The following is a 27456-nucleotide window of genomic DNA, read 5'->3' as shown; positions in this document are numbered from 1 at the left end:
AATTACTACAATCCATGTCTTGAACCAAAGTGAATCATGAACTGCTTTTTGCTAAACAGCTACAGAATCCTTCGTAGGCAGGCTTTTCTCTTCACTTTTTCTGGATTATTTTCTTTCAGGTTTCCCAAATTTCTTCTTTGCTGGCATCCAGGCAGTGTACTTACTAGCTAGTAACCAAAGTGTACCTCCAAAACAGTTTTAATGGCACTCCTTTATCTTAGTACCCGTTTTCTCACTGGGAGAGTTACAGTCAGGCTGTTGATCAGTGTGCAGCCATCTTGGAAGTCAACTTGCAAAAGGGCTTTATACAAGATTCTCTCTTAAAGCATGTTCATCTTGAATGTGAAGTGAGTAAAATCAAATTTAGATGTGTACCAGTATTTGGAAAGATTGAAGCAACAGTAAATTCTAAAAAGTTAAGGGGGCTGTTTTTCAAACTAAAAATGACAAGAAGCCAATAATGTCTCAGATAATATTGGGAAATATGAAAATAAAGCCTTCATACATAATGGTTAAGAAAATTAACTATCAAGACACAAAACCAGCCTTCAGATCCTTTTGGAACACTGTAAACATATAGTTCAGTAAGGAAAGGCTATATGCAGAGAGGACTCTCCAGACTTCAATCAAAAATGAAATGGTTACAGGAGGTAATCAAGCAAGCCTCATAAAATACAGTTGCAGAGAACAGTTCTACTGAAAATTGTTGAAAAATGGAATTTAGATGCGAAGCTAAATAACAGCAGCACTCAGTATATTTCTGAGATAGGAACTAGGACATGGAAGTAAAATAATAAGGTTTTTACAACATACATCTCCAAGACCACATAAGAGAGATGCTATGGAAGAAACAATAAAATAAAACTACAGCTTCCACAAGTTAAATTTAGCTTGCCATCTATCATGGAACATATCAATGGAGGTGCTGTAAAAAAAACAAGAAAGTGCATGAGGCTAATTGGAAGAGTCCTGTGCCTAGGTCCTGCTGCAGATGTGTAGAATGGCAAACAAGTATCAGCTGAACTGATGGGATGTTTTCAGCATTCACTAATGAAATTTCCTCTTCTGATATCCCCAGTTTGAAATTTCTCCTTTTCCAGCATCTGGGCATCTCTAGTCCATTCACACTAGCACATGCTGCATTAGGAAGAAATATCTATCCTCTGTACTAATCAACTATTGACCATGGAGTAAGCACAACAAACAAGACAAAAAAATGGCATACTTAACTGCCCTACAAAACAAACAAAAATCCATCCACAACTAAAAGCGGTAAAACCTTACAGAAAAAGTGACTGCAGGACAGTAAGAAACACTCAGTGCAGAAAGTATTCTCAGAGAGATCAACTGACATGGTGAGTATGCATTTGTTGTATCTAACTTGGATAGCCTTTTGCAGTGGACTTCTAATAGAAAGAATCTCAAGCAGAGAAAAATTAAAACTTTCTAAGGAGTACAAGAGGAAGAAAGGAAGGCTGCAAGAGAAAGGTTCGGATAAGAATCCTGAAGCAATGAAATACAAAAGGAACTCTGACTCTTGAAATTATGGATCAAGCAATAACGCCCAGTGAAAACATAAACCAGTGACCAAATGTCATGGTACACATGTCCACAATGCAGAAAGTTTGTGAAGAATGAAATGGATGCAAACAGATCCCTGATGGAGTAGTATTTGACAGCTCTTTGCAATAGCTGATTTTCTGCCTGAAGGAATATGCACTGCAGTAACAGTGGCAGGTGAATCTACACTCTTGGGTGTTTAGCATGAGGTTGACAACTGTTAAAGCAATAGACATACAGGATCTATATGGTGTGGAAGCAGGGAACAAAGCCCTCTTCATGGCTGCCTAGATGACAACCATTACCAGGACCCTCCAGCACAAGACAACCAGCTGACCATAGAGTGGGTCACTGTAAAACTAAACTCCTCTGGAAAGAGCATCCCTCACAGACCAACACAAATCTGATGAAGTGGATCAGGGGAATGAATGGGTAGACCATGGACAACTGCTTTACGGACAACAGGTAGAAGGGCAAAAAGCACAGAGGAAAAAAAGAACCCATAGCTCCTTTAACAAAGCAATCATTTGCATAATGACATGCTAAAGCAAGCTGAAAATGTTCATTTGAGGAAACATATGATCATGATATTTACATCAGACGATTGGCTTTTCTATTTCAAAGGGATGAAAAGGGCAAACTAAGCAGAGGTATGAAGGTCTTATAAGCAACCTCCGAAAACTATGACTTAAAAGTTTAACAAGTTTGTCTGAAAACCTGGCCAGTCAATGGAATGGGATTAGGAAACAGGTTGCATGACTCTTCTCATGAATAATTTCCTACTTACTGCACTACTTTACAGACCACGTAGGCGTCACCTAGACCTACATACAATTATCAGCAAGTCATGGGGAGGTGGTATACTGCCTAGGGAAAATTTAGCAGGGATATTAGTAAAACTTATTACTCTTCTGTGAAAGAGTACAATGGAGTATTTACTATCCTTCATAACTACTACTAAATGAGGCAGATGGGACCCTGGTTTATAGTCTTATACAAAAGAGAGCACTTCAAGTATGTAGCATTTCATTATGTCATGCTACAGTGTCAGTAACGGAATGTGCTTCAGATTGCCAGCCATGAGGACAGAAGTAACAGATGTTCATTATACTGATCGCTGCTTCAGTAGCCTTAGCTATATGGGTTATATCCTACAAAGGATACAACATTTGACCAACTTCCAAAGCTTTTGGGCACATTCCATAAGCTCATACCATTAGGTAGCTTGAGCTGTGCTGTCTAAAAATGCAGGTTTGACTGCCAAATTCTTCACAGCTTTTCTGCCGTTGAACAGAGTGCTCCTCTGTGGGCTTTAGAGGATCAACAGCCAGCTTGTGCTGTTCCTTTGCAGGGCAGAAAAGCTCCTTTTGGGGAAAAACCCTTTGCATAAAAAATATTGTTTAAATACACTTTCCTGCTTAGGAATGTTACTCTTTACTTAGGACTTTGAGTTTTAATTGACTGTCAGGAGACTGAACCATACTTTTAAACCGGAGCTTTCAGTTAAAAGTTGTTTAAAGTAGTTGAAAACCATTTTTTGCATTTAGGGCTGGGAAAGTGAATTAAAGTATTGAGTTTTTGTGATAAAAGGTGACTTTTAACAGCTTAAAATTTTTACCGGCTTATGCTGCTTATTTTCTCTGAGAAAGGGACACTATTTTTGGCTTGGTTGTGGAAAAACTACTAGTCCTATAGTAAGGTCCTTCTTGCAGTCATAAAAAGAAAAATTTCAGCAAACATCCTTTGCCACCACAACAGGCCAGCAATATGCCCTGGCCACAGGTGGGTGACTTTGCTGTAGCCAAAGTTGACTCCTCGGAACATTCATCTTTTACGCCGGATCCCTCTGGTGTAGCACCTAAACGTCAATATGGACTGGGGGGTTATCCATATCCTCTGTGGCTGCTGGGGTCTCCTAAGTGGTAAGGGAGAAACACTCCTGCTGGTTCTGGTAGAGGGAACAGGGTAGGGCTCCTTGATTAGCCAGAATGTTGTGCCCATCCCTAGAGAAACTGCTACTACCACAAACAACACTGCTGACCCCATTTTCCTGTCAAAAAGAGAAACAACTAAACATGTATCTAATCCTTTTTCAAGCACCACTGTGTGATCTGCTGTTTTCCACAAGTGATTCAATAATTTGAGTGTTCTCACAAGCACAGAACCCTCCATCTCCTCAAAGAAACTTGAGTAGGCTTAAGCCACATTATTCCTCTCCTCATCCATACCAGCCCCAACAGGTACCTGAGCTGATTGCAGAATTCAGGTTGCCTGGGTTGTAGTCACTTTATTCTTCAACATCAGTGGAGCTGTACTACTATCAGAACAAGAACTAGAAAAGTTCCAACTCCATTCTTTACATACAATTGTATAAAACAAGATGCAATAAAAATACAATCACATTTTGGTACTTGTAAGTGCCTTTGGGGGTAGGCAAAAACTGCTATACACTGGCAGGAAATTGCTTACCAGGAAAGTCCTCTTTGAGGTTGGGAAATTTTACATTTGTATATAAAACAGGAGCTACTGTTGCCATTTCTCCAAGAGCCTCTTCCTTTTCCCACTTCAAAGTGCTTCTTTGGGCACTAGACATAGTGTCTGATTCACCGTCTACAACGGGAGCAGGTGCTGTCCATGTGTTATTTGGGTCATTAACCAATGGACTGAAAGCTGGATTCTTTTCCCTGTTAATAAAGCATACAACATTTTCATCACAAATAAGTAACATTATATTTCAATACACAAAGAAAAAAGTGTACAATCTTAGCACAAAAAAAATCATGTTGTTTAAACACAATGTACCCAATAATTCTTTCAGTTAAAAATTCTCAGTGACCTTTCATTCGTCTACTACTTAACTGTAGGTTTATAGGTAAGTACTAGGCAATCGGTCTGCAGAACATTACAAGCCTACCCAAAAAACTCTATTCAGAATTTCCCTCTAGCTTAAAGAAGGGCAAGAAAAGGCAGAAGGGGAGAGAATCTGAGGCTGCCCATCCAATTACCTAGGTTTACCTTGAAGATGGCAAGGGTTCTACTCTGCTTGACATGTCCTGGAAGTTTGTTCCAGAGGTGAAGGATACACTGTACTGAAAAGTTTATACCAGAGGTTAAGGATATGCTTGGATATTAATCTATTATGCCAATGTGTCATTTATCCAGATCAGGGTTAAGGGAAGCAGAAGTCTATCCTAGAACTGATTGGAGTACCAGGTATAGAAGCCCATTTTGAATGGCAGTCAGTGCATTATAGAATGTACACAATGACTCATCTCATACACTCTCTCACATGACACACACGAGATATGCAGGAAAGCCTACTCACCTGCTGCATGTCCTTCGGCACTGGAAGGAAACTACAGCAGCCATGAAAACCTACACGAACACATGGAAGAGTTATAGAATCCACAAAGAAGGCACTCACCCCAGCTGAGAACAGAATTGGAGAACCAAGAACTTTGACTTCCCTTTTTTCAGATATATCCACAAATACTACCAGCCCAGAATACAGAAGCAAACTGTACATCTAGTTTGCCAGTAGCCCATAAGTACATAAAGACTTGTGAGCTAGAAGACTTTGGGGATGAGTGGTTATGATAAGTTTCTATACCCTCCTGGAAAACACTGGGTCAAAATGCTGTCTGATTCCTTGTGATAGGAGGGTTGACATAAAATAAGCATTTATTTAACAGAAGTGTCTGCCTGCTAGGGCTTCTGCCTCTAACAATGCGCAAATACCATTCATTAAACTAACACCACTGTTTAAAGAGATATGGGAATAAAGGCTAATCTCCATGAAAAGAGAGACTAGAAAACCATCCACTTTTTATTAGGAGGCTGATCATTAACTAATGGCACATCTAAGTTACCTCAGTTACACTTTTTTACTTCAGAGAGGAATATTGAGGAAGTACTCATCACAAGTAACTACCACAGCTGTGAAAGTATGACAATTTATTAGGAGCTTCAGAGAAACTTACAGCTGAAATACATCGGCTGGATGGAAGGGTGATGAAGGCAGTGAGTGCTTAATAGACTGGACTGCTCTCTATAGGGGGAAAGGGAAGCAGCTACCTTAGTTGAAAAAGTTTAAATATCTTGGAGCCTTGTTCACAAATGAAGGTACATGGGATCAGAGACTTACGAATGAATGGGTACAGCAGTGGTAATAATACAGGTGTTATACCAGACTATGGTGGTAAGTGAAGGAGATCTGTCCTAGGATGAAGGTCTCAATTTACCAGTTAATCAATAATCCCCATCCTCACCTCCATTCATGAATTCTGAGTAGTGACCAAAAGAATAAGATAATGAATACAAGTAAAAAAGAAAAAAAAAAAAAACCAAAAAACAAAAATAAATAAAATGAAAAAAGATCAGGAATACAAGCTGTGGAACTGTGGTTCCTTTATAGGGTCCTTAACTCACTCTTTAAGAGGGAGATCAGCTATCTGGAAAGATCTTGGAGTAGAGATACTTCTCAGAACTGACAGGAGCCAGGAAAGGTGGTTTGGGTGCATAGTGAGGATGCTGACTGAGTTTTTCTCATGGGAAATGTAACAGGTACAGCCCACCAGGAGAAGGTGCCCCCGAGGAGGAAATTGAACAAGTTAGTGTGAATATCTCTCTTAACTGGCCTTGGAATGACTTAATAGCTTCCTGGAAGAACTGGAAATTGAAGATGGGGATATGTTCATAGGTAGGTACTAGGCTATCTGCCCGAGGGCATTTATAAGCCTAGCCAGAGTGTGTCAGCTTTCGCCGCCCCATTGATTAATTAACTGATCCTCTGTCAAGCAGAGCCAATGAAGTGATCCCAGGAGTGTATTTTCTGTTACCCATCCACTCGTCAAGGTTTCTCTTGAAGAGTGTTAGTGAGGAGGCTCTGCCTAATGTAGTTTGGAATTTTGCTCCAAAGCATGGGGAGTCTCTGTGACAGGAATGTATCCTTCCAGCATGTTCTATTTATTGTTGTGGTGAGGTTTAGCTCACTAGAGCACGTGGCTTGCAGTGACTTAGATCTTTTTAGGTAGAGCATGTCCATTAATTCTGAGTTGGACATGGCTTTGTAAGTCAGGCAGAGATCACCTCTGAGTAAGCGATGTGCCACTAAGTACAGCCGGAGATTTTACAGTCGGGCTGGATAGGACATATGTTTGAGGCCAGTAATCCTCTTGGTGAGGTACTTTTGTGGTCTTTCCAGCTGTTGGAAGTGTCTTGTGATGTACATCCCAAATGGGGTACTGTACTCTATGATGGGTCTGATGAGTGACGAGTAGAGGGGCACTATAACTTCTTTATTTCTAGATGCGAACCCTTTAGTAATTAGATGGGTCACATAGAAGGATTTCCTAACTACTTTGGCAATATGATTGTCAAAGGAAAGATTACTATCTACCTGGGTCCCCAGATCTGTTAGTACCTCTTCTGTATTAAGGGGGCTGCCACCTATGTGGTAATTTGTGGGTGTTTTGTTTTTCACAAACGGGATGACTATGCATTTTTTGGCATTTAGCTTGAGGCCATGACTTTGACACCAGGTGTCCTTCTCAGTAAGGCCCTTTTGGAGGATGTCCATGTCAGCTGGAGAGTCAATTATGGCTCCCAGTTTGCAGTCATCGGCGAACTTGGTTAGCCATAGTCCTCCTGTGCTTGCCTGTAGTTCTGAGAAGTATATGCCGAACAGAAGGGGTCCCAGGACCGAGCCTTGATGGACATCACTTGTGATTGGTTTAGAGTCGGAGCTGGAGCCCGCTATTCTTACCGTGTGAGTTCTGTCTGTAAGCCAGTTGGCAACCCATCTTGTGACGTAGGGGTTTATGTTCAGGCTGGTGAGTTTTTCTGTAATACCCGAGTGGGGAATGGTGTCAAAAGCCTTGGCGAGGTCAATGTAGGTTGTGTGAACCACCTTTCCCTCGTCTATGGCCTTAGTGACTGCCTCAAAGAAGTCAACCAGGTTTAGTAGGCATGATCTGCTCTTAACAAAGCCGAACTAGGTCGGGTCAAGTGTTTGGAGGTTCCCAATGTCTTTGTTAATGAGTTCCATAATGATGCGCTCCATAGCCTTGCAGACCAGGCTAGTCAGGCTTATGGGACGATAGTTACCAGTGTCAGTTGTGGCCCCTCCTTTGTGGAGAGGAATAATTGTTGCTGTGCACCATTCTATGGGCATGCAGCCTGTGGAGCGGCTGAGGTTGAACAGTGTGTTTAGGTGGGGGGGGGGTTAGTTCGTTCTGTAGTTCGTGCAAGGCGCAGCCTGGGACACCATCTGGCCCCATTGACGCTGTGCTTTTGGCTTTTGAAAGGGCTGTTTTCACCTGTGCATCTGTGATTTTCGGGACACTACACTTTTCTGGTATTGTTGTGGGCCCTTTTGGGGGTGAGAGAGGGGAGAAGTTTGCACTGAATCTATCTGCCAGGATGTTGGCAATATCAGTAGGTTCAGTATATTTTGTGCTATTTTGCACTAATTCAGTGCATATCTGTGAGTTGCCACTTAGATTGTTAACATAGCTAAAGGTAGCTTTGTGGTTATCTTTTGAAACCTTGGCTATTTTTCTTTCGAAGTTATCCTTGGATGATTTTATGAGGGACCTTAATTTCTTACTGATACTGATCAGGGATGTCTTTCCTTCTTGGGATTTGCTTTTTTTCTGAACTAGTTTCCTCCTTCTATTTTATAGCCTGTTTATGACAGGGGTCCACCAAACTGGTTTCCTTCTCTTAGAGGAGTGAGTCTTGGTTTTGCTAGGGATGGCACAATCCATGCATCCTTGTAGGTGCTCATAGAGTGCATTTGTAAAGATTTCTGCATCTTGGGCAGCGTTATCCTTTAGCATGGGGCTGTGAAACTTACCACCTCTGTCTTAAGTAAGGTAAAGTTTGCTTTAGAAAAGTTTTTTACTGTGGTTTCCTTAGTTGGGGGTGGTGGTGGGGTGTGGACATCCAGAGTGATTAGTTTATGGTCTGATCTAACCAGTGACGGGTTGACCTCCAGTGTGGAACACCTGTCGCCCATGTTGGTGATGTCCAGGTCCAATATGTTTTCACCTTGTGTAGGGGAGTTTACCAGCTGATCCAGGGCATTTGAGTTGATGAATTCCAGGAAGCGCTGGGCGTGGGAGTTTGTACTTGAGTAGTTTTCCCAGTTAATGGTAGGGTAATTAAAATCGCTCAATATCAGGGTGTTCAGTAGGACCTTCATGTTTTCCAATGTCTCCAGAAAGGTGAAATGGTGGTCCTGGGTCATGGAGGGTGATCTGTAGCAGGCCACAATTTGCATTGCAGATCTGCCCGATGTTAGTTGCACATGGATGATCTGAGATATCATGCAGCGCCACTAACCTGGAGGTGTAGGTATCCTTGATGAATAAGGATACACCCCCTCCTTTTGTGTTTCGGTCCGTGTTCTGTGGCCGCAACGTGTGGTATGAATCGTAGCCCGGTAATGCTGGGGTGCTCTCTGGAGCCTTGAACCAGGTTTCAGTTACTGCACAGATGTCGACATTCTCCATACTGAGGAGTGCTTCGAGCGTGTGCATTTTGAGATTTAAACTCCTGGCATTGAGTAGCATAACCCTCGTTTTTTTGTTAATTGTGCAGTTTATGGAGGTGGGTTTGACTACTGAGCCTTGCCTAAAAGAGGCACTATGGGGGCAGCAAGAGCCTTGGCCAGTATTCAAAAGCCTAGGAGTGATAGGTGCAAGCCATCTCTTGCAAAGCAATGTGGCTTGTCGAGCATGTCGTCCCAGGCTGACAGACACTGGATCCCCTTTGAATGACACCAGAAGCTTAGCCAATTCTTGAAATTGATCATTTTTTTTTCTTTATACTGAGGTATCATTCTTGGTGAGGGCAGGATGCTACTCTGGGTCAGGGTCATACCAGCCTGGACTACACGATCTGAGAGCTCTTCCATGTCTCTTTTCATGTAGTCCAGGGAGGTACGTCTCAGGTCATTCACACCAACATGAACAATGACAGAGTCATATTTGTACTTGTTCTAGAGTGATCTGAGTGCTTGAGTTATGTGGCGGATTCTGGCACCTGACAGGCAACTAACAGTAACCTCCTGCTTGTCCAGTCTAGTGAGTGGGACGTCAGTGTGCCTGACTGCAGAGTCACCTATTACTAATGTGTTAGGTATGTTATTTCGCCTTAAGGGCTGTGATTGTGCGGCACACTAATTAAGTGTTTTATGTGTTGCCTGGTTTGTGACGGGAGGTGCAGGTTGGTTGGGTGTCTGTTTTGGAGGTATCTGATGCTTTTGCAGGTTTTTATTTAGAGCCTCCGAGTATGATTTTGTGTATTTATGTGTATTTTTTGCCAGTGCTGTTTTAGTAGATCTATGTGTGGCTGGAGGTGTGGTGCATTCTCCTCTTGACTGTCTGTTCCAGTCTTGGGTGAAGACAGCTTAGCCTCCAGTGTGGCTGTATAATTGCATCTCTCACATATGTTAGGTGTTTTGTGATAGAAGGAGAGGGTTTGTCTGTGTACATGAGGCAGTAGTTGTAACATTGCCTCAAGACACCCAGATTCACCAGCTGGACTAGTGAGTACTCCTGAAATTGCCCTTTGGTCATGCCTGAATAGTAGGGTGAGCTGCTTAGTCGCTTGGCTGGTAAGGGGTGAATAAAGAGCCTTGCCCTGCTGGGCAATCAAGTGTCAGGGTATATTAGTGTTTGCTATTAGGACTGAGCAAGTGCTGGGCTGTAGGATGCTTTTTGAGTGCTTAGGTTGAGAGTTAGACTAGTTTCAAGGGTAAAACTGAAGAGGAAACTTAGTGGAGCCGGGAATAATTTAACCGTAGCTAACTGGCGCTGCCCGGCACATAAAACCGTGCAAACGCAGTTTTTATAGTAGGGAAATGAAAGAGATAGAAATTAGCCCAAAATGGCCAATAAACTGCTAACTTCTGGGCTGGAACCACTCCTGCAGGGACAGATAAGCTGCTCAAAGCTCCCCTCTCTTACAGGTGAACAGAGAAACTTCCTTCTATCCAAGTAAGGTATGGGCAACTCAGAAACTAGTATCACAGTCCAAAATTCAGCACTAGTCTGAAAATTGGACTATACTAGCTTAGAAAGGCGGGAAAGAAGGATTTTTTGTTTGTTTTTTTTTTTTTTTTGAAAGGATAAGGCAAAAACAGTAAAAATTTCACTTAAAACAGCTTTAAACAACTACAAACGACCAGAAAAGGCTATCAACACTTTAGTATGTAGCCTATAACAGTTAAACAAATTATTTAAACAAAAAACAACTTTTTAAAAGTGCAGGCAGTCAAATAAGTACAATATGTAAAAAAAAAAAAACTTTTAAATCTCAATAAACGCTGGAAAAATCTGAGTTTAGGCGGAAAACAGTTAAGTACAGCAAGAAAGTACAGAAAACTGATACTTAATCACTCCAAAGTCTCTCTTCTAAGCTAGAAGGCTTGTAGCAGTTTACGACTTTCTAGTGCTACCCAGTAGGTTAGTTACAGGAAAAATGGGAAACAAGCACAGGTGTGGTCCTTTTAACCAGAAAGTTGAAAGAGATGGACAAACTGTCCAAATGGTCAATAAACTACAATTTCTGGGCCAAGAATAGGGAAGTCTGGTATGTGCTACTCAGTCTCCTATCAGTAGGATCCTCATCAGGACAAGCAGTTTAAACAAATCAATGGCTGGTACCCAAGCTTAGCAAATAAATTCACTAATATAACAGTTTTAATTCTCATTCACCCAGTACCATGTCTTGTGAAGCTAGTGCCTATCACAGCAATCAGAGGTAGCAAGGTACTAAACAATCATGGATAGGACACAAGCCCAGTGAAGAACAACTACTTGCCCAGGGGAAATCTGAAGCATCATCAGTTCAACCTATCTATGTCTTTGGGATGCAGAAATAAACAAATAAAGAAGGAAAGAAAGAAAAATAGGACACACTGTTAATTTACAAGCAGGAAGGACCTGCAAACATTGCAGTGAAGAGCTGTGAGTATGCAGTACTAAAAACTGCATTGCTGACCTGGCTAATGAGAAATGTAACTGTTGTTTTTCTGAGAACTGTCTAAAATTCGCTCGTTACTACAAACGGACTTTGATGGAGCTTTTCTCCCTGGGCCTCTGCTGAAAATGGGCTCTGCCCAGTTGAACTTTCTTGGTCAACAAAAATAAATAAAAAAATAAATAAATAAATAAAATCATTAAGTTACAGCTCATCTGTTTTGTGTTTCAGACGGTGTTGCCATTTGTTTAAACAGAAAATAAATATCACTATTATACTCATATGTGTTGTCACCTGTAAAGAGGGTTTCCCTAAATAAGTAAGACAGAGATGGGGGAAGGGAGAGGATAAAGTATATCATGGGAAAGAGGGGTTCTGGGACATGCCCCCTAACCAAACACTGAATTTTACTGTTTTGCAGCTACAGGCAAAATCAACTAGTTGTGATCAACTGCTTAGTTTGTTAGAGAGCTAGAAGGCAGGACTTTGAAAGTGAAATATATTTCCAATATCAAACAATTTGTGAGGAGGTGATAGATCAGTATGTATGTATGTATACCTTTAAGAAACTTTCCATGGGTTTGCATACATGTACAAATACTGAGCACATGCGAGCCAGACTGCCATTTTGTAGAGAGCTATTGAGATGTAGGCATGCATGTATGTGATGGTCTGCCAGTGAGTCAGTTTGTTTATGTTTTATGTTGCTATCCATCCTGATGTGTTTCTATATAATAAAGCATATAAACGAACTACCCTGCCTGTTCATCTTGAATCATAACATATGATAAGTGACAGAAGCCATATGTAATGGCAAATGCTGAGGTTTCTTCCTTTGGATTCCTCCAGTTTAGCAAAATTCTTCATCTTCTATTGTTCTCACATTTGGGGAAGTTCTTTATGCATAGCTATATTGGGCTCAAAGGTCTGCTCAGCCAACACACTACATTTAGCCCAACCACCCATACAGTGAGTATAACCTCTTAACAGACACAAATATGCAAAAATAAGAAAATTATCTGGCTCATCTGCAAGAAAATCCAACTGCACTCATACATACATACAAATATTTTAGGCACCGGCAACAATGCCCTTCTACCTTGCCAACATACCAAAACAGTCATTCCCATAACAAGTGTCCAGGCTGCTCTTAAAAAATATCTAAACTAGTGCTTGCTTTATTTGGTTGTCTATTCCATGGCTCAGCTAATCTCTCAGAGAACCAATCAGCATACCTTTCATTCCTACAGAATCTTCTACATATGTTGTTTTATGATTCTCTACTTCTTTTTGATAACCCCAAACATTCCCAGAGGCAGTTATCTCTAAATGATTTAAATATGAGACTACGGTCTCCTCTTAAATATCTATATGAAACACTGCACAAGTTCAGATATTTTGGTCTTTCATAATAACTATTTTCACATCTGTGGATGCCCCTGATATACTTCTGCTGTACTCTTTCCAAGCTTGTTTTCCTATAAAGTGTCTACACTATTATTTAATACTCTACTTTGGGTCTAATGTAACTTACGATAATTTCATGACTCCTATAAAGCTTTTTATATAACCTATAATTCTACAATTATCATTAACTGAATGGTTGCTATGATTACAAACACTCAAGGCTGGATATACCCATACACCTCGGTCCTTAAATGAATCTGCAGTTTCAATCACTGTCAGCTATATTAAAATATTCACCTTTCAATCTATGTCTCCCAAATCACACATGCTTAATTTATAATGCATTTATCAGCATATTAATCTCATGCCCCGAAGTGGTCAAATTTTATAAGTTCTTTTGCAAATATACCCTCTCTGTAACACATGCAATCTGTTTACCCACTGCAACCTATCTGCATACAGACTGTAAAACACTTCGGATGAAAACGATCTTAAAGGTACAACCTAAAAAAAGTATGGGCCTAGGACAGAGCCCTTTGGGACACCATGATAGCAACCTAGAATTTCACCTGTCTGATCTATGACACTTGCAATGTCCTATTTATAAAGTTATTCAGCTATCCATCTTCCAAGATAACAATACCTAGCTATTCTAATTTATTTAGCAGTATTTTGTGTTATAATTGTTACTACACTACTAAGGAACATCATATTACAAGTCTGTATAGTTTTACTTTCAACATATGTATGCTGATATATGGTTTTAAGTCCCAACCAAAGATCATCCAGACACAGAAGGATGGTGGGAGGGTAACAAGTTAACACTGCAGTGAAGACCTCTTAACCATCCACGGTTTTCAGAAACTTCTCCGATTCCAACTCAAATTTTATCTCTGTTCCTTTTACACCCACCTAAAAGTTGTGACTTTTGGTGAAATATACTTACTAAATAATTATAATAATTAAGCGTTATAGACGTCATTTACTTCAAAAAATGTCTATTCATTCATGTTCTTTTATTCTGTCAATGTCTCAAGTTAGTAATACAAATATTTTAAAAGCATCCCTTATTATTTCTGGATTTGTCCCTGATTCTTTAACAGCTATGCAGTGCAGTGTGCCTCCTCAAAAAATCAACTCATATGGTGCATAGAGCATCTACTGCAAAAGTAGTGAAATGAACACCTCCCATGCAATAAAATATGGAGGAAGACCAAAATGTAAAGTCTCTGAAATGGGTGTCCTGAAACACCAAAGTCCTAAACAATATCAGCTTTCTAAAATTATGGTCTGAAAAATGATGTTTGGAATTATGAACCAACAATAAAGTGGCTCTGGCATAAATGTCCATAAATGGAGGCATTCCAGAAGCAAGCAACAGATGCAGCCTATGCCACTGAAATGAGCATTTTCCAATGAAGAGCTCAATATCTAAAGACTAAATGGAATGCAGTTTGGAATCTGCTTGGAAAGGATCTGCTTAGCATCTTTCTGCCCCACTCTGCCTACAGGTGGCAAACAACATTCTATCTCCATGAACTTGTGCACCTGCCTTAGGAAAACTTAAGATGTGTGTGTGTTTTGTTAAGGTATGAAAGAGTTACTTCTTCTCTTCCCTGGATTCAGCCAACTTGTTTAATGACACTATTGAAACTCCCTTTTCTGGTATGTATTTTTCTACCTTGCTAGTCTGATCAACAGGTGTTTAGGGCAGCTACTATCCCTTTCATTCATCTGTTAGACAGTGCAGAGCAACCTGCACCTCTTTATTGGGGGGGGGGGGGGGGGATCCTCTACTGAGTAAGCACTATTCAAGATGAAAGTGGGATGCGAGAGATGGAAATTTCTAGTGCCATCAAACTGGCAGATTAAATGCTGCATCCCTAACCTACCCCCCTGGCAGCTACTGGTATTCTACTGAAGGATAACCCTGGACTCGGGTCCAAGCATGTGCACGCTTACACATACAAGTGCACACATGCTCACATCCTGAGTTACATACAGCTGTGCTGCTTGGTAGGTCAACGTACCTCACATGATCACAGTTTCCCCTTTTACTACCCAGCCTAGTCTTCCCCAGAGGGCAGACCTGTACTAGCTCATAATGCTCCCCCATAGATGTTAATGCCAGTTTTGGTCCCTCATTCCCATCTCTCCTCAGCAGGCACATCCAACATCTGAGATAGTAACAAAATGCAGGTTAGCTTGGGGTAGTCAGGGTTCCATCCCTCTGTGTAATGCAGCCAGACTTTTCTGAAACATCTGGTAGAAAATATGTAATAGTCAACTGATCAAATGAAGGACTTAACAGGACACTTTTTCCACTGGTTTATGCCAGGAAGAAAAGACCGAACTGAACAAAATGGTTTAAAAATATTGACGACACTTTTGGGAGGAATCGTGGACAAGTCTTGAGGACACCAGATACCTGTAAAAGAAAAAATACAATTCCTAAAGATATGGGCCTGCAGCTCAAAGATCCTGTGATCAGAAATAACAGCTGTCAACACATGCTCAGAGGTGCTAAACCAGCTAATCTAGTTAAAAGACAAGACCCATCAATAATGAAATTCATATCTAAAGGAAAAGAATGGTTCTTTCTTGGAAGATAAAGACACAGAATCACTTTAAGCAACAACTTAATTACCTAGTGTTAGTCTACAGTTCTGCCCTCCAGAGGGTTACAAGAAGGTACTTCTGGAATATGTACCACAATCACAGAATAGGAGACCCATATCATACAAGTACCTAAAACAGGTCAAGACCATCTGTTAGCAGACTGTGGAGGAATAACACAACTTTGTTTTTAAGCTGGGAACACACTTTGTTTTAGGAAAATACATCTGAGGAGTGGAAGGGCTCCCTACTGAAATGTCTGGACTTGGAATGCACTACTGAAATGCCAGGATTTGGAATGCAGAATCTTGAAATGCTGAAAAAAAGACTCAAAATACAGGAGAAGAGTGAATGCCAAATATCACTTTTCTCCTTTAAACTTGTTTTCTGCAGGAGGCCAAGCCCCACCTACACCTCAATGTTGGGGGGGGGGGGGGGCAAGCCCTCCCACTCCTTAAACATATATACCAAAGGGAACAGTCCGATAAATGGCACTCTTGGACTTGGTCCACATCTTCTGTCATTCAGTCTCCACATTACAGAGCTTGGCATTCTGAGTCTTGGCAATTCAAACTGAGTTGAAAACTTCACAGTGGTTTTGATCACCACTGAGACTCTTCAGGAGATCAAATGGAAGCAAGGGATTTAAAACTAAGGCCAAGTCCAGAGGCAGAAAAGTACAGTTGTGTACACTTACCATAAATGTAGATGTTCGAGTGTATTCACTGTTGCAGTCATCACACTTGGGTTATCTGCCTGCAGGTAGCCCTCAGTCGGCCTGAATACCAGAGTCTTGGGATTTCTGCTTCGGATGCTGTCGCTTCTTCCATGACGTGAGGTCGTCAGGGGTATAAAACAGGCAGCCGATGCCATTACATCAGTTTTTCTTGCCCAAGATGTCAGGAGCCCCATAAATAGGAAGCTAGTATATGGTGTGGATCACCACCAGTAAAAAGTATATACCACTGCCATAAAAAATGGCCATATAGAGGATAGGTAGAAAGGATAGAGAAAAACAGGGGGCTGGAGGGAAGGAAACCAGGACTGCAACAGTGAATACACTCGAACATCTACATTTATGGTAAGTGTACACAACTGTACTATGTTCTTCGTGTTTCACTGTTGCAGTCATCCCACTTAGGTTGATTCCCAAAGCTGAGGAAGAGTGGAGGCAGTCAAGACGACTTAGGGCTGGCTAGCAGGCCTTGTAAGACGGCTGTAGCAAATACAGCTCTGGATTTAGAAAAAAATAAGTGGTAATGCTTGGTGAAGGTGTCTACAGAACTCCAGGTTGCAGCTTCCAGAATGTCCCTGGTAGGGACTCCCCTGAGGAATGCTGTAGTGGTGGACGTAGCCCTAGTGGAATGTGTTCTGATTTCCTGTGGGGTAGGTTTTCCATGGTGCTTGTAGCAGAAATGGATGCAGTGTGCTATCCATTGGCCTTGCCCTCTGCACCTGTAGCAACGCTGACTAGCAGCTGGTCAGATTTTCTGAAAGGTTTAGTCCTGTTAAGGTAGAACCTGAGCTGTCTGTGCATGTCCAAGGAGTGCAGGATCCTTTCCCCTTTATTCTGAGGATTAGGGAAGAAGGTTGGCAAATGGATGGCTTGGTTTAGAGCCACACTGGAGACCATCTTAGGCATAAAGGAAGGGTTAGTCCTGAGGGAAACCTGTCAGCATGGAAAATAATGAAGGGTTTCACAGCCATTAGTGCCTGTAACTCAGACACTCTTCTAGCTGAGGTTATGGCTAAAAGCAAGGCTGTTTTCCAAGAAAGGAATTTTAACTCTGCTGAAGCCTCAGGTTCAAAAGGGGAAAGCGTGAGTTTTTGCAGTACAAAGTTAAGGTCCCAGGCAGAGGTGGGTGCTCTCCTGGGGGGCCTTAAGTTATTAGCCCCTCCCAGGAACTGTTTGATGAGAGGGTGAGAGAATAAGAGGTGGCTCAGTATTATAATGAGCTGAGATAGCAGAGGCATGAATCTTAATGGAGGAGAAGGACAGGCCTCTGTGGAGTAGCTCTGCTAGGTAATCAAGGATTTGAGGTAAGGAGGGCACAGCTGTGTCCATTCCTTGAGAGTGATTCCAAGAACGATAACTTTTCCACTTTTCAGCATAGGATTTCCTAGTACTAGGCCTTCTAGCGTCAAGAATGATGTTGAGCACTTGTTTGCTGAGGGTTGCTGGTGGAGTATTCAGGGGATAAGCCAATGCTGCAAGGTTTAGGGGTTGCAGCTGTGGATGCAAAATCTTTCCCTCCTGCTGAGACAGCAGGGAAGGTGTCTGATGAAGGTGCCAGGGTGGCACTGTTGTCAGACTGCATAAGAGTGGGTACCAGTGCTAGCGTGGCCAGTCTGGGGCAATAAGAAATGAAATTGGGCTGTCCTGTCTGATCTTGAGTAGTACCTTTGAGAGGAGGGTAAGAGGTGGAAATGCATAAACTGAGAGGTTTTCCCATTTGAAGGATAAGGCATCTACCTTCCAGGCCCTGCTGTGATGGTTCCTGGTGCAAAATTTGCTCAACTGGTGGTTCTCGGGGGAGGCAATGAGTTCCACCTCCGGTGTCCCCACCTCTGGATTAGAAGATTAAAGGAGTTGGGCTCCAATTTCCACTCACGTGGGTCCAGGAGATTTCTGCCCAAGTCATCTGCCAGTGAGTTCTGTTTGCCTGGCAGGAATTGAGCTTGTAGATGCACTTGGTTGCTCAAGGCTGCATTCCACAGGGCCATGGCTAACCTGCAGAGTGGGTAAGAATGGGTCCCCCCTGCTTGTTTATGTACCACATAACTGTGGTGTTGTCTGTTTTTATCAGCAGCTGTCCTGGAAGGATTAGGTATTTGAAGGCTGTCAGAGCATACTGTACAGCTAACATCTCTTTTTAATTGATGTGCAGGTGGATTTGTTCTGAGCTCCACGTGCCCTGAATGCATTTGCCTGCCATGTGAGCCCCCATGCATAGCCTGATGCATCTGTAGTCAGGATTTGGCCAGCGAGGGGTTGAGTGAAAGGCAGTCCCTTGTTGTGGTTGCATGCTTCTGCCCACCAAAGGAACTCTGCCCTTAGATAAGGTATGATAGGAATTACTTTTTCCAGGTCCTGAGAATGTTGGCACCAAAGACTTTTTAAGTATCACTGAAGTTTCCTCATATGCAGTCTTGCATATGGAATTAGCAGAAAGCATGAGGCCATGAACCCTAGGGCTTACAGTATTTTCCCTGCAGATAGCTGGGGTTTTGGTGGCCATTTGTTTGAAGTAGTTGTTCAAATAGACCCGTATTTCTGGAGTGAGAAATGCCATCTGGGAAGTTGTGTTCAAGCTTGCTCCCAGGAATACAATTTTTTGACTGGGCACCAGTTGCGATTTCTTTTTGTTGATGGTGTACCCTAATAAAGACAGGAGTCTTTTTACAAATGCCAGGTGCTGAAGTAGCCATTCCTGACTGTCTGCCTGAATCAGGCAATCGTCCAAGTATGGGAAAATTTGGATATTTCTCTGTCTGCAGTATGCAATGGCTGGAGCCAAGCACTATGTGAATATTCTGGGTGCAGTAGATAAGCCAAAGGGAAGTGCAGAGAACTGATAGTGCATAGAGCCTGCCATGAAGCGTAGATATCTCCTGCAAGACTCTCTTATGGGGATGTGCAGATAGGCTTCTTTTAAGTCTAGGGTGACTAGCCACGCATCCTTGGCTAGCATATGGAGACGCTGTTGCGGGTTTAGCATTTTGAATTTTGAGACCACCAAAAAGGTGTTGAAAATTGATAGATCCAGGACTGGGTGACAAGAGCCCTCTTTTCTGGGTACCAGGAACAGTCTGGAGTAGAAACCCTGTCCCCTTTGTTCTACTGGAACAGGTTGGATGGCCCTGATATTGAGCAGGGAATGTACTTGCTTTTGAACCTCTGCCCATTGGTTTGGAGGAAGGTCTGGAAACTCACTTGGGGTTGGCAGCGAATGGAAGTAGAATCTGTACCCCTGGGATACAATGTTTAGAACCCATCGGTCCTGAGTAATGGACATCCAGTTTTTGGCATGAAAGGCAAGTTTTCCTCCTAGGGGCACAAGTAGTTGGGCAGGGCTGGGAAGGATAACTGAAAAGTCATTGTGAACTTTTTCCATAAGGTGGTGGCTTACCACTCCCTGTTTTTGAGGTGGGAGCACTTCATTGTTTAGATCTCTGCATACCCTGAGACTGTAGTCTTTGTGGTCTGGTTCCCCTGATTTTGGACTAAGAAGGCCTGGAAGGGGCTGGAAAGGACCAGTTTTTAGAAGGCCAATGTCTACTGAATCTAGGTGGCTGCACTTGTAAGAATTCTTTAACAGCTTGCACAGATTTAGCTTTTTCTTCCATCTTTTTAAGAACCTCTTCTGCTTTGGTGCCAAACAAATGGTCCTGATTTAAAGGAGCGTCTAGCAATTTTGATTTGACATGTTCTGGCAAGGTTTGTTCCTTCAGCCAAGCATGCCTTCTCAGTACAGACCTAATGACTGCAGCCTTGCAAGATGCTTCTAGGACATCAAAGCCACACTGCAAAGTATGCTTACTGACTTGGTTTGCATAATGCATTAACTCTTGTAAATCTTTATTTTCAGCACAATCTGGAAATAACACCATTTTTGTTTAATTAGTTCCATAACATGTTGCTGGTACTTAAACATGCAAAACTGGCAATTCAATGCCCTGATGGCAAGAGTTGCAGAGGTATATACCTTCTTACCCCATCTGTCTTAAGCTCTGGAATTCCTGTCTGAAGGAGTAGGGGTTTTGGCTGTAGTAGCCTTAATACCTTTAGGTCCCTGGGAAATGGTCTCTGAATCCGCAGTAGGATTCTTAAAGAGAAATTTGTGAGAATCAGGTACTCTGTAGTACCCGTCAGGTTTTCTAGGGGCCGATGGTAAAGTGTCTGGAGTAAGACTGGATTCCAGGAAGACATCATCTACAATATCCAGGTCAGGGGGTATACCTAGAGGCCTGTGCTGAGGCAACTCTAAAAATTCTCTGAGTCTCTTTTTGGACTGAGGATAGTCCTGGCATTCCCAGCGGAAATTCTCTCAAAGTATGCAAGGTTTCACCAAAAGAAAAATCCTCTTGGGGGGGGGGCAGAGGGAATGGATTCCTCTGCATCTGAATCCTCAAAAGTTGATAAGGGTATGTGCTGGTAATCAGAAGGGTCAGTCTCATCGGACTCCTGGTCTGTAGAATCATAAAGAAACTCAATCCTTTGTCTCTTAGCCGGGGAAGGCTGGCTTCCCCTAATTAGGGTGATAAGGTCTTCAACCATTCTAAGCATTTGTTTCTGTGGCATGGGAGCTTGAGCATGCGCTTTGGTCATCGGCTTTCTAGACGTAGTGCGTACTCTGGGCCTGAGAAACTCAGTAGTTTTAGCTAAAAACGAAGTTGTCGGTTTAATGCGAACATCGTTAGGTCAGAATACACACTCAGAAGCCGGTGCCTGCACAGCTACTCCAGACCCATCCAAGGTAGAGACATCCACAGGTTCCATAGTCGAAGAAGCATCTTGCAGCATACCGGACTCTGAATGGGTCTCAGCAGAAGCCTGCGAATCTGTAGACGTGGGCATCAGGGGCTGCAAAGGTGCCTCACTGAGTACCGGCGGACTGGCAACTAGCTTAACGGAAGCGTCGGCTGCAGTTTTGGACCTATGCGGTCTGTCTCCGTCTTTATCTTTATGTTTTTTCGGAAGATCGGTAGTCGGATGGCTTATCGAAGCCATTTTGGAATACAGAGAACGAGAACGAAAGAATTTAGCAACAAAAATAGCCCAATGACGAATGGTTTGGGCGTTAAGGCACAAAACCGATAGCGAGGGACGTCGTGGTCTGGGTCTAAACAGGTGATGCAGCAAGAATGAAAATCTCTGTGAGGTATTTGCTTTCCACAGGCAATTGTTAACTTTTTCTGACATCGGTTAGAGCAAGAAAAAAGAATCCCCAACAGGGTACTTAGCTTTAGAAAACTTCAGGTTTGAAACTTGAAAAACAAAAATTTCAGGTAGCATCCAACCAGCACTTGCGAAATGCTTCTGCTTCGGGCTCCTTCTCGGCAAGAAAGACTGATGTAATGGCATCGGCTACCTGTTTTATACCCCTGACAACCTGACGTCATGGAAGAAGCGACCGCATCCGACGCAGAAATCCCAAGACTCTGGTATTCGGGCCGATAACCCAAGTGTGATGACTGCAACAGTGAAACACGAAGAACATCAACTACAACTCCAGAAGACAGAGACCTCCCTTGACTTACAATGTATAAATTCCTGAACTACTACAAATCTAAGAGCCCAAAACTACCTCTCTTGGCCACCACTGCCTGATAAAGACAAATCTTACTTATGAGTGTAATCAGTGGCAATGGGTTAAAGATGCAGAAGAAGCATGCTGTTCATGGAAAAAAAGAACATGTTCCCTCGTTGATAGAATTCACCTGAAAATATAGTGTCAGATTTGTGTTTTCATTTATGCATACAGTTTCACTGAAAGACAGTTCAGTACAAGGGAAAAGATAATCTTGCTGGCTAAGCATGAGATGTGCAGAAATAGTTCTCAAGGGAAAGCTACAGAATGTTTCTTTTTCAAGGGAAAGATATGTGTACTTGCAATGGAATGCTTGATAACGAATAGACATATAGGCATTTTGAGGCACATGCAAGACAAAGCTTGAAAACCAGAAGTGTGTAAAACATTATAGGGTTTTGGTATTGTTAGGAAATACTTTAGACATGGGCAAATGGGTCAGTTAAGTTAGTTTTTAGACTGATATGCAAAAGGTCTTTGCAGAACGGACACTCAAGCCAGAGTACCAAAGTCAGGTCAAATATCCTGCTTTAATGATACTGTTCATGAGGAAAGATTGTTTCAGTTTATATTACTCAGGAGAATCAGAATATATGTGCTGAAACTTTGGATATTTTCGTCAGCACTGTTATTGGAGGCAGTACTCGAATATTAACATCTACCTCCATTGTACACAACAAAGCATTCTTAATTGAACTATAGTGTGTGCAGAATTCATTCTGAAAAGTACAAGAAGACTTGGCCCATAAGAGAGAGACTGTGCAATTATTCAGCACAAGTGTGGGTAATTAACAGATAAAGAAATTCATTCCAGTTTCATTTTGGTTGTTTCCAGTTAATTCCAGTATACTACAGTCTTATCAATTCTTACACCCATTAACTCCTACTTCCTGAATGGGAAGAGCAGAAAGAGGAGGCAGCCTCATTATTCTGAGTAGCAAACAGGTCCAAACTCCTAGGTGTTTCACTCACACACAGCCTCAAAAAAGACTCTGTACCATAAGAATAGAGGACTGCAATGGTTATCCCACTTCACAGGGGTGGCTCATCAACCAAACCTGGAAACTACAGAACTATTAGTCTGATATGCACAGCTATGGAACAAATTATCATGGAAATGATCAACAAAGATACAGGCAACCTTCAGACACTGGACCCAACCAGTCTGGCCTTGTCAAGGGAAGGACAAAACCGTGCATACTGCCTTCATGTTTGATATAATATCTCACTAAGGTACAGCTGACATACTCACCGAACTGCAAGTATATACTGCTGCAGAGTCAAAAGTACAAAGCACAACGAAAAAGTTGAGGTAAAAAACACACCTTTATCAAACACAAAGCTTTCAGGTACAAGACCCTTTCTCAATGAGAAAGGGTCTTGTACCTGAAAGCTTTGTGTTTGATAAAGGTGTGTTTTTTACCTCAACTTTTTCGTTATGCTTTATACTCACCGAACTGGACATAATACATAACTCACTAACAGCCAGCTGGTTCACAGACAGGACCCAAAAGGTCAGGATTGATGAAACCACCTCCACTAAGAGACCAGTCACCAGTGGGTTAAATTGAGGCTCATGCTGGGACATGGGAACTCAGCAGTCCTGGATGCTCCCTCCCTAGCATCATGGCAAATTCAGGGGACTGGACACATACCCCTCAACAGCCCTGGATAAACACCTACGGTGTCAACCTTCTGACCAGTGCCTCACACTTGAAAGCCTTCCTCATTCTAGATGCAGTATTCCTTTTCTTCACAAACTGTGATGGCCTGGAATAAGTAAAGGGGCCTGAACGGGGAAGGCATCAAACATACCCTTCAGAGTAGCCAACAACTGCTTCCTCTTCTGTACATCCTTACAAGCCTCTTTAAATATGTGACTTCCTTGCAACAAGGTACCAAAAGAATTTTGCTTGATTTTAACCCTTTAAAGAGGACAGGCTAGACCATATCATCATATGCATGCACATACCATACCCTGCTGCCTCAGCCACTGGACCAGATCAAGTCAAAATTACAAAAGACTTCATGTAAGCCTGCTGCAAAAGCTGTGGTGATAGATATTAACCAGCTTTTCCTTGAACTAATGATCAGGTAGATCTGCTAGTTTCTCTACTGCTTGGTCCACCTGGGAAAAATGGTACAAGACCAATAAAAACAGAAAGTGTCCACCACTGGCACAAAATACCAGTAAACCAGGGAAAACTCCAATGGTTTATTGCACTTTCAAAGACCACAGCAGTGAATAATAGTCCACTAATAAAACTTTTAGTGATTTGGAAAAATGATAAATCCTTACAACGCTTTCATCCACACCACAGTACAAGACTTCTTCAGAATAAAACCAAGTGATCATTCGTTCTCTTATAATATAAACGGTCACATAACCCTAAAACTTAAAGGTACAGCATGTAAAAATTAAGTATTAAATATTATTCAGCACAAAAATTCTAAATATATACTTTGAGTTATCAACTTACAAGAATCACAAAAAGGATGCGTGAAATTAGTATATAAAATTAAATATAAAGTTTAAATAAAAAATTCCTTATAATTTTGCTGAATGCATTTTTAATACTGGTAGTATAGTGTGATGTTAATTTAAATCTAGAAAACTGGTGGTATCCAACTGAAATTGCTACAATAATTCCCTATATTCCAAAAAAGGTTTCCCAATGGCCACCCCTGGGATCCTTGGGAACTTTCTCTATAATCAAAATTTGACTTGTTTTTCCATTTTTTTACAGAGTGTGATTACATAAAGAATGGCTCATGTTTCCCTTTTTTATATCATAATAATGTTCTCATATTCTCTTCCGAATAGGTCTTTCTTTTTCCTCCGCATAAAATGCCTTGCGACCTTGACAAATTACAATACAGCACACCTCTAGTTGCACAGTTTCCCACTAACTGGGATCACCATTGATTCCTGAGTACTGATCCAGTTCAAGGGTTTCTTTTCCTGAAGAGGAAGATGAAGAGATACAGTGTTTTCTCCTCAGTTTCTGATTCTTCCTGTGGCGGTTCCTCTTTTTTTGAGATTATTTCTAGACTGTGACTTTGTTTTCAGTGGAGAACTCTTAGATTTCTTAATCCCTCAGAAAATACTATGAGCTGTTACAGAAAGAACTTCCACAACCTATGTCCACTCCCACAGTTCTGTCAACTCTGAAGAGTGTGTGTGTGTCTGCCTGCAATTTTCATGATAGCCTGCTGCCCCTAAAAAGGCAGATAAAATGTAAAAAGTACTTTACACTCTTTCCAAACCTGTACCAGCAGCTGTAGCTTTACTTAATCCTACTGCTGCTAAATATTTGGTTAATTCCGAGCATACTCTTTCTGACAAAGGTGGGAAGATTACTGATAAGCATGGGAAAAAGGTGTGTGCTTCTGCATCTTTGATTTTCAGAATTTTAAATTGTCAGGCTCACGTTAAAGTTTGTTCTGAACAATTGTGAAAGTATGAGGAATGTTTTGTCTGCAGTTTCTCCTTGTGAGAAAAAATTTGCTTTAAATAATTTATTTTCTTGTTGAAGGTTGGGCGTCGGGCTGGCAACTCGGCACCATAAAAATCCACTGCCAATCATGAGTGGACTGGAGTTCCGCTGTGGCGACCCCTAACCGCGAAAAGCCAAAAGAGAGCAGTGCAAGTCACTAACTCCTTGTTGACAATGTTTATATGACTTAGTTGATGATTCTTCCAAGGCTAAGTCCACTTGTACTGTTTTGAGGTGGTTTGTTTGGCTGTGTTCACAAGACCTCTCAGATGATGTGAAAAATAAGGTTTTAAATTCTTCTTTGGACAGAATTTAGTTTTTGGTTCCTCTACTACAAAAGTTATCAAAACATGTAATGAAGGGGGTAAGATGATACAGGAAATCTCTGAGATTTTTCAGCCCTGCTTTTCCAAAAGGTTCTAAGGGATTCTCAAATTAACCCTTCATCCAGTTTTGGCAAAGAAGAAATTAAAATATCACAACAAAATGCTGGTAAACAGATGTTTAAGAAGAAATGGCAGGGTGGGGGGTAAGAGGGGGCTAAACATAATTCAGGAACCCTAACCCCCCCCCCAAAACCAAGGACAGTCCAACAAGTCAGAATTACTATGTTTAAGGCACCTTGTTTCCCCCCCCACCACCATCCTGGCAGTCCAGTTTCCTTTCCAGACAGTCTGAATCTCCACTTTTCTCCTTGGCAACAGGTACTTTCAGACAAACTGGTTGTGAAGATCACTCATCAAGGTTACAGATGGCAGTGAGAGGAAATCCCTCCTTTTCAAGGGGTAATTCCTCATCCACCAGATTAGACATTTTTACTCCCCCTGTCCATTTAGTGCCAAAGAAAGAAAATAGTTGGAGACCAGTTCTGGATCCTTCTTTCCTAAAACTGTTTGTGATAGTACCCAAGTTCAAAACGCTGTCACTTCACAACCTATTACCTCTTCTTCCTTATTAAAGTTTCCTGGTAATACTAGATTAAAAAGATGCTCATCACATCCCTCTTCATTCAGACTTCAAGCATTTCCTAAGGTTTTGTATTTCAAAATCACATTAACAGCTCTCTACCTACACTTTGGAGAATCCACTGCACCACGAGCATTCACAAAGTATCTAGCTCCAGCTATAACTCATTACAGGCTTCAAGGTATCTGTATTTTTCCATATTTTGATTACTTGTTTACCTCTGCAGAGTCTTTTTCAAAGTGTCAGGAATTTCTCACTTGGGTGAAAGATCTCTTAACAAGCTTGGATTCCAAGAGAACATTCAAAAGTATTTTTTGTCTCCACACAGCATTGTGTTTTTGGGGTGTCAGCTAGACCGCCAAGCTCAAAGAGCTTTTCTTTCACTGAAAAAAAATATTAAGATAGACCTACATCTATATTTACTTCTAAGGTTTCCACTCAGACTTCAGTCAGTGAGAGGGAATACCTCAAGAATTTGGGTCTCATGGCATCAATGACTCTAATGATAACCCTGGCAAAACTCCACATTAGAAAGATACAATGTTATTTGAAATCTCTTTGGAAACAGCACCAACATCCTTTATTTTTTTCAAATGCCTCTTTCTTTTATCAGAAACTACCTTATAAAAAGGATCGATAACCTGAATTAAACCCTGAGCCAGACCCAGTAAACTTCTCCTATCTAAGGAAATTTGAGAAGGAGTAGCTACGTGTTTAGTTTTCAGTTTCTTTTTTGACAGGAAAAATGGGGCAACAGTGTTATTAAATGCAGCAGCAGGTTCCCCAGGGATGGGCACAACACTCTGAACAAACAGGGAAACCTTCCGTGTTCCTTCTCTCAGTTCTGACAACAGTGGCTCTCCCTTGCCCACCGAAGGGACCCCAACAGCAGCAAAGGATGTGGCTGACCCCAGTCCATAATGGCTGTAGGTGCTACACCAAAGGAAAACATGGTAAAATATGACTGGGCTGAGGAACAAGCTATAGCCACAGCAGAGTCACCCACCTATGGCTCAGGCAAACTGCTAACTTGCTGTGGTGGCAAAGGCTGTTTACTTAACTTTTTCTTTTTGTAGCTGGCAGAAGTTGGTCAAGCCAAAAATGGTGTCTCT

General features: G+C 41.7%; 1 protein-coding gene across 1 annotated transcript in view; it reads right to left on the bottom strand.

The window, feature by feature from the left end:
- Positions 1–27456, bottom strand: part of KMT2C (lysine methyltransferase 2C) — a gene marked incomplete in the record, with an annotated part of 4117755 nt that overhangs the window by 1298361 nt on the left and 2791938 nt on the right. The window contains 1 exon segment of the mRNA XM_044066891.1: positions 4030–4244. Coding sequence (XP_043922826.1) covers positions 4030–4244 — 215 coding nt within the window.

The sequence above is a fragment of the Protopterus annectens genome, chromosome 3.part1, assembly GCF_019279795.1.
Source record: "Protopterus annectens isolate FY-2018-M chromosome 3.part1, PAN1.0, whole genome shotgun sequence".
Classification (NCBI taxonomy): domain Eukaryota; kingdom Metazoa; phylum Chordata; order Ceratodontiformes; family Protopteridae; genus Protopterus; species Protopterus annectens.
The sequence above is the reverse complement of the archived record's forward strand: the minus strand, read 5'-3'. Positions and strand labels throughout refer to the sequence as shown.